Raw genomic sequence first — 12,043 nt, forward strand, 5'->3', positions numbered from 1 at the left:
TCCCCCAATCCGAAGTTGTAAGTCCATCATCCCATAAAAATGGTCCATAAAGCTGTCATCGCGAGCATTGCGCTCGTCACCTGTCATTGATGGGATAACAGTCTCTTCCTTAACCCGGACGCTTGTAATGTCCATTAGTCATAGGAGCTGATCAATGATGTGATCGAAAGCTTTCTCCTCCTCCACCTCTTCCTGTCTCAAGTACTGTGTTAACATGTTTGCAAAGGGCATTCGATCAATTCTCTTACTAGTTCTCACTTGAGTCATCTGGTAGAGAATCAAATGACCCATATTTACCCTCTGGCCAGTCATGAGGAAATATAGCACACACGTCCTCTCACGGCTAATAAGAGTGTCATGATTGCAAGGTAGGAGCTGTGTATTAATCAATTTCAGCCATACTTGAGCCTCTTCCCTCATCTTCTTCTTGGGGAATTTCCTATGACGATTGGTTTTCTTATCCTGAACCCACGCCGCCACAAAATTGACACCACAAAGAGTGTGTCTTAGTTCTCGATATGTAGGACGGGTGATGAAATTGTCCAAGGGTTCTTGAGGAACATCTGGAGCACCTAAGAAATTACATATTGCTGAGGCTGAAAAATCTATCAACCTTCCCCGAATGGGCAACAACTGCTCAGGATCCTTTGGATAAAAACCGGCATAAAATTATCGAACTAGATTGACATTGATATCCCCATTATTGTTTTACACATAACTCATCCCCAACTCATTAATACCTCTCCAGATTTCTTGGTAGTTGGCTTGTAGGTGACGCTCATGAATAGCAGATTCTGGATGTATATGTCTCGGCCTACAACGTTTGTACCAGTCCTTAACATGTGTAGGTATGCTCTTGAGTCCAAACTCCCTCTGTCCTTGAGATTGTGGGCTAGTGGCTGCTATTGCTGCCACTACTTGCAGTCCTTCAACTTGACTTGAAGTGGCTTCACCCCCTTTTCTCTTCTTCAGTAGAGGTGCGGAGGGAGCCTTAGACGGAGCAGTGGATGTGGCCTTGCCTTTATCGGTGTCCTTCCTTGGAGGCAAGTTTATATCTACACAAGTGAGCATTAATCAGTTTAGGACGCATTGCAACATTCAAACATGGTCTTGCGACCCCACACTTAAGAGTTCAACACATGATTTTCCAAAATTTCCGAGGTTACTCAGACTTCACCTCATCTTTTCTTAGTATGAGAATCAAGCAATGACACATGGGTGCTTCCTCCAATTTCGAAGCATCAGGTTACCAGTGAGCCACCCCACACTTAAAATTTTAAAGTGGTGCATGTCTACATAGCACTAGTCTCACACTCCCGGAGACTCGGGCTTCAATGGGGACAAAGAATGCCTTTGAGGCATTATGACAAACACTTAGCATGCACTAGTGCCATGGGAGTGCTTTTAGGGATGAGGGATTACCTCACCCTCCTAAATCGGCTTGGGAGTTCCATGCTACTACTTGTTCACCCAATAACAACACCATTCCTATGGGGGTTCATGGGGTTGGGACACCCAAACACATTGTTACAATGAAGAACAACCCCAAAACTTTGTATCCAATGACATGCATTCACCCAATTCGAAATCACCAAAGAATGGATGTAGAAATCATATCTTGGATGTTTAAGAGGAAGGATTGCCCTTGAATTGATGTTGCAGGTGAAGGAAGGAGCAGAGAATGCTTGTCTTCAAAGGGTTTGTGAGGGAGGGTTCTTGAGGCGTGAGTGTGTGAGATTGTTATGAGTGATGTTTGAGGCGTTTAGTTTATGTTTTAAGGAGGGATTTTAAAGGAACAAAACAAAAGGATTAAAGGAAAACCGAAAAAAATACTTACCTGGCGACGCGACACTAATGGAATGCTATACCTTGTGCAAAGTGAGCTCCAATGCGAGCTGTTGGGCGCGCGGAGCGAGGCAGTACGCACGTTTCACCTCACTGTAACCCATGCGAAGCGAGCTCCCACGCGAGAAATAATGCTGGCAATGCGAGGCTTTCTGCCTGGCATAGCTCGATGGGGACCTGGCGATGCGAGGTCCAGTGTACGATCCGCTGAAATTTCCTGCAAACATGTTAGTCACTACAAACGAAAAGAAAAGTTCTAATTACGCTAAAAATAAACTAGGAATTGGGTTGCCTCACAATGAGCACCTTAGTTAACGTCACGACATGGCGAATGTAATATTACAATGGGTTGCCTCCCATGAAGCACCTGATTTAACGTCGCGGCACGACGCATGCAATCGACATAAGGCTCGCTCAACATTGTTGGCTCTAGAAAATGAGTCATCGATACTACTTCCGTCTCATATATGCCCAAATAATGTTTCAACCTGTGACCATTGACTCTGAACTTGCGAGAACCGTCTTCTGAAGCAATCTCTACGCCTCTGGTGGGATGAATCTCTAGCACACGAAATGGTCCTGACCATCTTGACTTCAATTTTCCTGGAAACAACCTCAATCTCGAATTGAATAATAATACCACATCTCCCGGCTTAAAAGTTTGCACAAGAATATTTTTTTCGTGCACTAGTTTCATTCTTTCCTTATATAACCTTGTACTCTCAAAAGCATGGTAACGGAACTCGTCAAGTTCATGCAGCTCTGTGACTCTACTAGTTCCAGTGGCCTCCAAGTCCATATTCAGTTGTCATAACGCCCAGAAGGACTTATGCTCTAACTCTACCGGCAAGTGACATGCCTTTCCAAACACCAATTTATACGGTGTTATACCAATCGAAGTTTTGAATGCAGTATGGTAAGCCCATAGCGCATCATCCAATTTTCTCAATCAGTCTAAGTAGCATTTACAGTTTTGGTCAAAACACTCTTGATTTCTCTGTTTGACACCTCGACTTTCCCATTTGTTTGTGGGTGATACGAAGTAGCAAATTTATGGCTAACGCCATATTTCTCCAACAACTTTGCAAAGGCTCGGTTGCAGAAGTGGGTGACTCCATCACTGATGATAGCTCTTGGAGTGCCAAATCGGGTGAAGATGTTCGTTCTCTGGAAACCAATAACTGCCTTCGAATCATTCGTTGAAGTGCCACGACTTCTACCCATTTCGAGACATAGTCCACCGCTACAAGTATGTACTTATTATTATATAAGCAGACAAATGGTCCCATAAAGTTGATTCCCTATACATCGAATACTTTCACCTCTTGAATTGGGTTCATGGGCATCTCATGTCGACAGAAAATATTCCCCGTCCGTTGGCACTCATAACAACTTTTCACACAGAAGTGTGCATCTTTAAACAACATTGGCCAATAAAAAACTGACTCCAACACTTTAGTCGATGTCCTTACACCTCCAAAATGTCCTTTATACGGTGAAGCATGACATGCCTGCAAAACAGAAGATTGATCTATCCCGGGAATGCATATCTGGATCATGTTATCAAGACAAATCTTGAAAAAATATGGTTCATCCCAGAAATACATGCGACAGTCACAAAAAAACTTTTTCTTTTGCATAGACAATAAGTCATAGGGAACAATACCATTTGCCAGGTAATTTGCAATATCTATATACATGGTGTAGCCTCGAGGCTCATTGCTAAGAGTTGTTCATCTAGGAAAGTCTCCATGATCTCCTCCACCTCAACCTTCTTTTCAGCTCCTTCAAGCCTGAACAAATGATCAGCAACATGGTTTTTTGTTCCCGTTCGGTTTCGGATTTCCAAGTCAAACTCTTGTAGAAGTAGCACCCATCGAATTAGGCGCATATTTGACTATTTTTTCTCAATTAGGTACCTGAGGGCAGCGTGGTCAGTGTAAGCAATTACCTTTGAGCCTATCAGGTATAACCCGAATTTATCAAATGTGAACACTACAACTAGCATCTCCTTCTCTGTCACTATGTAATTCAGTTGGGTGTCGCTCGAGGTTTTACTTGCATAGTATCTCGGATGCATGACTTTATCTTTTTGTTGCCCAAGAACTGCTCCCACAGCATAGTCTCTTGCATCGCACATCAGTTTGAAAGGTTTCCCCCAGTCGAGGGCCACTATGATTGGTACAGTCACCAGTTTTTTCTTCAACTCCCCAAACGCTACCCTACAGTCATTAGAAAACACAAAAGGGTGCTCTTTTTCAAGCAGTTTACATAAGGGGTTAGCAAATTTGGAGAAATCTTTTATAAACCGTCTGTAGAAACCGGCGTGGCCAAGGAAACTTCATATTGCTTTGGCGGAAGTGGGTGGTGGTAACTTTTCTATCACATCAACCTTTGCCCGATCCACCTCAATTCCTTTACTTGACACTAGGTGCACCAAGACTATACCTTCATGTACCATGAAATGGCACTTTTCCTAGTTGAGCACCAGATTGGTCTCCACACATCTTTTCAGCACTCTTTTCAGATTCTTAAGGCAGTCATCGAACGAGTCTCACACCACTGAGAAATAATTCATGAGGACTTCCATTATGTCTTCAACCATATCTGTGAATATGGCCATCATGCACCTTTGAAATGTGGTGGGTGTATTACATAGGCCGAACGACATTCTCCGGAAAGCGTAGATGCCATATGGATAGGTGAATGATGTTTTGTCTCTATCTTCCGGGGCAATAGAGATCTAATTATACCCCGATTATCCATCCAGAAAGCAGAAGTGGGACCTCCCAGCAAATCTATCTAGGATCTGATCAATGAATGGCAAGGGAAATTGGTCTTTTCGGGTGGCCTTGTTCAATATTCTGTAGTCCATACAAATTTGCCATCCCGTGAATGTTCTTGTTGAGATCAGCTCATTGTTCTCGTTTTGCACAACAGTCATTCCACCTTTATTTGGCACACATTGAACTTGGCTAATCCAATTGCTGTCGGAGATGGGGAAAATGATTTCCACATCTAACCACTTTATCACCTCCTTTTTCACGACTTCTTTCATATTGGGGTTCAACCTTCTTTGACGTTCTATGGAAGGTTTGTGGTTGTCTTCCAGTAAAATCTTCTGCATACAGAAGGCTGGGCTGATACCCTTAATGTCTGCAATGGTCCAACCAATTGCAGTTTTGCACTCTATTAATACCTGCAAAAGTTGTTCTTCCTGCACATATAACAAACAAGATGAGATAATAACAGGTAAAGTTGAGTTAGGTCCTAAGAAAGAATACCTTAGATGAGGTGGTAGCGGTTTCAATTCCCACCGTGATGGCTCTTCGATCGATGGCTTAGCTAGAGGAGTCTTTCTTTCTTCTAAGTGTAAAGACTCAAATTCGAGCTCTCTTTTCCAGAACCCTTGGCCTTCAAGAGCATGTACCCACTCCGTCGAGTCCTCTCCATCTACTTCTTCTAAGTTCATAAGACAGGCTGCTAGAGGGTCTTTAGCGTTCGGAGTCTCATCTTCCTCCTCCAAAATTACATCCACAACTTCTATTAGAGAGCAGTTAGCAAATTCACTTGGTCGCAACATAGACTTCTGCACATTGAATGTTATCTCTTCATCGTTCAGCCTTAATTTTAACTCTCCAGTTTCACAAAACATTAGAGCTCTCCCAATGGCCAATAAGGGTCTTCCCAAAATTATAGGAATCTCCTCATCAACCCTACAGTCTAGAATGACAAAATCTACCTGAAACACAAACTTTCCAACCTACACAAGTACATCATCAAAGATACTTGATGGCCTCTTCACTGTCCAGCCGGCTAGCTATAGTAACATGGATGTAGGTCTTGCTCTTCTAATTCCTAGCTTTTTGTAGATAGACAAGGGCATCAAGTTTATGTTTACCCCTAAATCACACAATGTTTTAGCAAAAGCATAGCTGCCTATTGTGCATGGGATTGTGAAGCTTCCTGGGTCTGACAACTTCTCATCTATGGGTCTCGTCACGACAGCACTATAGGTCTGGGTTAGTGTAATAGTGTCCAAGTCTTGAAAGTCAAACTTGCGAGACATCAAATCCTTCATCATTTTGGCATACCCAGACATCTCCTTCAAGGCGTCAATTAGTGGAATGTTCACCTGGATTTGTTTCAACATCTCCATGAATTTCTTATACTGCTCATCCTTCTAATATTTGGCCAATCTCTATGGGAATGGTGACTGAGGTTGCTTCCTTCTTGTGATTTGAGTTTTATCCTGCTTAGGCACTGCTTCTACTATCGTTTCTTATGCTACCCAGTCTCCTTTGCCACCTTTTTTTCTTTGCTTGTCTCTCTTGTGCGTGTTGTATCGGCACCTCAGTTAACCTTGTTGAATCATCTACCTCAATGGGTACTGGCACAAGTGTTTCAATTGGTCGGCTTTCGCGAGTAATTTCTTACTCTAGATCTAGGTCTCTACCATTTCTTAGACTCACTACCATAAGCTTTTTCGGGCCCTGCTCTTTTGGATTGACTTGTGTGTCTGTAGGGAACGTCCTTTGGGGGCGATTATTCAGAGCCATTGATATATGTCTTAATTGAATCTCAATGCCTTTTATCGTTGATTCATGTGCGTCCACTCTCTCTTGCATTTTTTCATTGAACCCAATCAATTATTGCAGCATTCCTTTAATTTCAGACAACCCATCATCTTGTCTCACTATTTGCTTTTGTTTAGGCTGTTGATAAGCTAGCTGCTGATTTTGCTGGTTGTATCCTGTTGCCTTTGGTACGACACAACTTGACCCTGTGGTTGCATAACTCCAGGATTGTTGCTATTATTGTACTGCTGTTGTGCTGGTCTATATTGTTGAATCTGTTGCCCCCAATTCTGACCACCTTGCCTCAGTCCTCCATAGTTGGCCACATAGTTCATATCTTTCTGATAATGTTGGTTGTCACTTTCCTCACTCCAAGAGCATACATATGGTTGGTTAATGCATTGTGTACATAAGCCCCCATTAGTCGCGTCAACTATGTGTACCTGCTGCTTCTGACCTGATTCATCGATCTTTTTGGTGATGATACTCATTTGCGTCATTAGAGTGGCCATATTTTCGGCTATGGAGTTGTTTGGGTCCAAAGCCACTGAGTGAACGACATGAGTGATCGTAGAGTCTCTTGTCATCCATCCTGAGTTTTGAGCCATTTTATCAAGTAGGATCTTGCATTCTCTGAATGATTTGCTCAAAAATGCCCCACCTGCTGAAGCATCAACATTGGCCTTTAAGTTGTCTGCCAATCCCATGTAGAACCTCTGCCCCAATATCTGATATGGAATGCCATGATGTGGACACTTAACCAGCATACCCTTGAACCTCTTCCACATTTCTTGTAGTGTTTCTGTTGGTCTTTGCCTGAAGCTCAATATCTCATCAATTTGTTTGGCAGTCTTATTAGGTGGGTAGAACTTATTCAAAGATTGCTTGACTAATTCCTCCCAAGTAGTGATGGATTTTATGGGGAGTGAATTAAGTCAAGTCTGAGCCCATCTCGTCACCGAGAATGGAAACAATAACAGCTTTATTGCCTCTGGTGTCACATTAGGTTGCCTTTGCGTGGCACATATCGACAGGAAATTTTTCAGATGCTGCTGAGGATCTTCAATGTAAGACCCTGAGAACAGTCCCTTGTTCTGCAACAAATGTAGCTTGTTGTTTGTGATTTGAAATGATTTCGCTTGTATCTGAGGTACTGCAATTGCGGTTGCTAGATTTTCGGCGGTGGGTTGTGCTCAATCATACAATGCTGCTTCTGGCACAAGAGGCACCACACCCTAATTGTTCGGGTCATTCGCATTGTTTCTATTGTTTGGATTTTCTATTCTGTCATCCATGTCTGGTTGGATTTGTTCTATTATGTTCTGTTGTTGTTTGCCCTTCTTGTTTGCATGATTCAGTGCCTTGAAAACTTTCTCAGGATCTGATAATGCTTCGAACAATTCACCAGTTCTTGAGGAGTTTCTAGGTATGCACCTATAACACCCAAGACTACAAATGTTAGAATTTCAATGTATTTAGTTTAAAATGAAGAATAATGACTACACTTAAAATTCTAGCACTTCTTTTAGCTGCAATTAATAACACCTTTAATTCCACGACAACGGCGCCAAAATTTGATCACGCCCAACTATGCCTCGTAAGAGGTCTAGCGGTTATTGCAAATATAATCCAGTTTATAAATCTGGGGTCGAATCCCGCATGAAATTAACCTACTAATCACAGCTACTAGACTCACGCCAATTCACTCAATCAATCTTCAGAAATATTAAATAATAAATTAGATGTTTACTAACTAAAGATCAAGTAATGAAAATGAAGCAATTAATAACTAACTACGAACAGGTTGTAGATAAGATTTGGAATGATCTAAGGTTCTGATTTCCCCTATTGTCGAAATCCTTTCCGCTACATTTCCTATAAATTTGCCTAAGTTTTCTCTACCGATCATGAGCTCTCTGATTGTTATAATTCTCTCCCTAGAAACTACCATAATTTACTAGACATATTCTCCCGAATTACGCTAGCTAGCACTAAGTTACGGCTCACTCCGATAGCATTAAGGTTTCGTTATTCCTAATCCCACCTTTAAACCCTCCGTATTGATCCCTCATATACGTTAGGAGTGATGTTATTCAACAACTACCTAAATATGTACTCTCTTCCGAATAATACACACTAAATAGGCATAGTCGATTGAGAGCTCTTCAACCAACCACAATATAAACGTAGTTGAACAAATAGAGAAAAACTACGGAAAATCTATACTAACGTAACAGTAAAATCATACTCCAATAGGTTCCATCAAAACCCTAGATTAGAAGTTTAGCTACTCATACTGATAGTAACGATATCCCAAGTATTTTGCATAAATAAATTATAATGTAAAGATGAAGGAATGTAGAAATCGATGATTCTTTCCCCCAACGGGTGTTCCACGAGCTATTCTTGCCTCCAATCAAAAAACCTCCTCAAAAGTGGTGATTAATATATATTTATATGTGTAGGAAAAGACCTAAATGACATGGACCTAGTCCTAGTCATACAGGGAGACGAACTAAGCCTTCAAAATCCGGATCAGGCTCACCTGAGACCGTGCCTCGCGAGGCTCCACGCGAGATGAACCTCGCCCCAGACCATGCGATGCCTGCCTCCACGCGAGCTCAACCTCGCCTTATCCCTCGCATCGCCTGCTCCCACGCGAGCTCAAAGGCTCGCCTCGCCAGCTCTAATGCGAGCTCAATAGCTCGCTTCGCTAGCTTCCTCATTTTTCCGCTACTCACTTCTTTCTTTCTTCTTTTCAACTGTTTTCGAGCACGCTTTAGACTTTAAATATTTTTTTTGCTCTACTTTCCTCTCCAATGTACCTACACATAAAATAGACTTCATACGCACAAATAAAATGTAGTTTAACATTAAAACACATAAAATGTAAGGTAAATAATGTTCTAAAATATGGAATTATAACCGAACATTAGACTCACTAAAAAAAGAGTTTCATAAAAATTGAGACGGATGAAGTATTTATTAACAAAGCAGTCATCATTTATGAAGTAAACTAAATTATTAGTAACATTTAGTTTCAATAAAAGGAATATACTGGAGTTTAATTATTATTCTACAAGTTTTCAATCAAACTTCGTCTAGATAAGTAGATATTATGACACGTCTCTAGAAGATATACTTGATAGGTGAAACAACGTACCACCTAAAGGACACAAATAGAAAAAGAAAAAAAAAAAGAAAAAAAGGCAGGTGATGGCATGCCAACAATCTGTGAGCTTTCACAATGTCAACGCTCTGACACTATAAATATTGCCGTGGCCTTCCCTTCAAAGAACCACAATCACATTCAGTTTTCTGCTTAGCTTTTTCTCTAAAGAATTTCTCCAAACAACTTCTTTTGTGTGGTGAGAAATATTTATAATGGCTAATACTGAAGGTCCCATTGGCAGCTCTGTGCATGGTTTAACTGGCAAAGAACAAACATTTGCCTTCTCTTCTGTGTCATCTCAACCTCAACCCTCTGATACAAAATTTTCTTTGCCAGTCGATTCAGAACACAAAGCAAAAACTCTGAAAATCTTCTCATTTGCACAACCCCATATGAGATCCTTTCATCTTGCTTGGATCTCCTTCTTCACCTGTTTGATCTCCACTTTTGCTGCAGCTCCCCTAGTTCCCATAATTAGGGACAATCTTGATTTGACAAGATCAGACATTGGCAATGCTGGTGTTGCTTCTGTTTCTGGCAGCATTTTCTCTAGGCTTGTCATGGGTGTACTCTGTGACTTAATAGGACCAAGATATGGCTGTGCCTTTGTCAATCTGTTAACAGCCCCTGTTGTTTTCTCAGTTGCTTTTGTGTCATCAGCTCAGGGATACGTAGCTGTTCGGTTCATGATTGGAGTTTCACTGGCAACTTTTGTGTCATGCCAATATTGGACGAGTACCATGTTTAATGGGCAGATTATTGGGCTTGTTAATGGTGTTGCAGCTGGGTGGGGAGACATGGGAGGTGGTGTCACTCAACTTCTTATGCCTTTCCTTTTTCACATAATTCAACTAACTGGAGCAACTCCATTCACTGCCTGGCGTATTGCCTTTTTCATCCCTGGATGGCTTCATATCATCGTTGGGGTTATGGTCTTGATTCTTGGCCAAGACTTACCAGATGGTAATCTTACTACTCTCCAAAAGAGGGGTGATGTACACAAGGATAAATTTTCTAAGGTTAGTTTTTCTAATTCCTTAATTAGAAACACACACACACACACAAACACACACACATATATATATATATAGCTGACCGATCGACTTTCATGTTTATTTCTTTTGTTAGATATTTTGGTTTGCAGTGACAAATTACAGGACATGGATCTTTTTTTTCATCTACGGATTTTCTATGGGAGTTCAACTTTGCATGAACAATGTCATCGTGGAGTACTTTTACGACAGGTAATTCATAGCCTATTAATACAATTTAGAACTTCCTATAATGACATGCAAAATATGTCTACAGGTTCAATTTAAAGCTTCACACAGCAGGTGTTATAGCTGCAACATATGGCATGATCAACTTTGTGGCTCGTCCTTTTGGCGGATATGCTTCTGATTTAGCAGCACGAAAATTTGGGATGAGAGGAAGGCTATGGATCTTGTGGATAGTGCAAACATTTGGAGGAGTATTCTGTGTTTGGCTTGGCAAAGCAGAAACCCTTCCCACAGCCATTGTAGCCATGATCTTGTTCTCCATTGGAGCTCAAGCTGCATGTGGTGCTACCTATGGTGTCATCCCTTTCGTGTCGCGAAGATCATTAGGCTTAATCTCTGGCTTAACTGGTGCTGGAGGCAACTTTGGAGGTGGATTAACACAGTTGATTTTCTTCTCAACTACAAGATTTTCTACAGCGACGGGGCTAACTTGGATGGGGTTCATGGCTGTGGCATGTACTGTCCCTATAGCTTTTATTCATTTTCCACAGTGGGGAAGTATGTTTCTTCCAGCTTCAAAAGATAAAAAGTACAATGAAGAACACTATTATTGTTCAGAATGGACTGATGATGAGAAACAAAAAGGACTTCACCACAAAAGTATTAAATTTGCAGAGAATAGCCGATCTGAACGTGGAAGAAAGCACATCATTTCCTCAGCTGTTACCCCGCCTAACTCTACTCCAGTCCACGTTTGATGAAATAATGTACGGTTTTGATACAATAGTGAATTGTGATTGGTTGCAAATTATTGCTCAGCTATAAGCATGCAATCATGAATCTATTATAGTTTATATATGTACTTATCTACGCTTTGTCATATATCCTTTTTTTTTCAAAATATTCTACTCTAACTTGGTCTTGCTCTTGTATTGCTCGAGACAGTTACTTCTTCCATTTTATGCGAACGTTTATATATGTGCTGATCTCCGCTTTGTCAAAATGTTTCTCAATTTGGAAACTTTAAGTTTGAAGAGTTATCAAGATTTTACTTTTGAGTAATCGATCTCGGATTAGTGATTTGATAATTTCAATAGGATAAAGCTTCAATCTTTATTCAATTTCTAAAAAGTCAACTCGGACCTACACGGTTAAAACCTGAGTCAATGGGTAGATCCCGACTACCCATAACCCCACAAGTCCAAATATGTGATTAGATTCCAAAATCA

At 41.1% G+C, this 12,043-nt stretch overlaps 2 protein-coding genes and 1 non-coding gene across 3 annotated transcripts; 2 read left to right on the forward strand and 1 right to left on the reverse strand.

The window, feature by feature from the left end:
- Window positions 1-2,799: 2,799 nt before the first annotated feature.
- On the reverse strand, window positions 2,800-5,428 carry LOC142171732 (uncharacterized). Its single transcript, XM_075235425.1, has 4 exons — window positions 5,276-5,428; window positions 4,632-5,062; window positions 3,765-4,067; window positions 2,800-3,088 (listed from the first exon to the last, which is right to left on the reverse strand). The coding sequence occupies exons 1-4, from the start codon at window positions 5,426-5,428 to the stop codon at window positions 2,800-2,802; spliced, it is 1,176 nt and encodes a 391-aa protein (XP_075091526.1).
- Window positions 5,429-7,160: 1,732 nt separating this feature from the next.
- LOC142172262 (small nucleolar RNA R71) lies at window positions 7,161-7,267 on the forward strand. The gene has a single exon (XR_012701636.1). It is a non-coding gene; the product is annotated as a small nucleolar RNA R71 (small nucleolar RNA).
- A 2,474-nt stretch (window positions 7,268-9,741) lies between these two features.
- Window positions 9,742-11,728, forward strand: LOC107774167 (high affinity nitrate transporter 2.4-like). The gene is made up of 3 exons (XM_016593645.2): window positions 9,742-10,613; window positions 10,723-10,838; window positions 10,903-11,728. Exons 1-3 carry the CDS (start codon window positions 9,807-9,809, stop codon window positions 11,570-11,572), a joined length of 1,593 nt encoding a protein of 530 aa, XP_016449131.2. The 5' UTR covers window positions 9,742-9,806; the 3' UTR covers window positions 11,573-11,728.
- The last annotated feature ends 315 nt before the right edge of the window (window positions 11,729-12,043 follow it).

This window comes from Nicotiana tabacum, chromosome 17 (genome assembly GCF_000715075.1).
Source record: "Nicotiana tabacum cultivar K326 chromosome 17, ASM71507v2, whole genome shotgun sequence".
Taxonomy (NCBI): Eukaryota; Viridiplantae; Streptophyta; class Magnoliopsida; order Solanales; family Solanaceae; genus Nicotiana; species Nicotiana tabacum.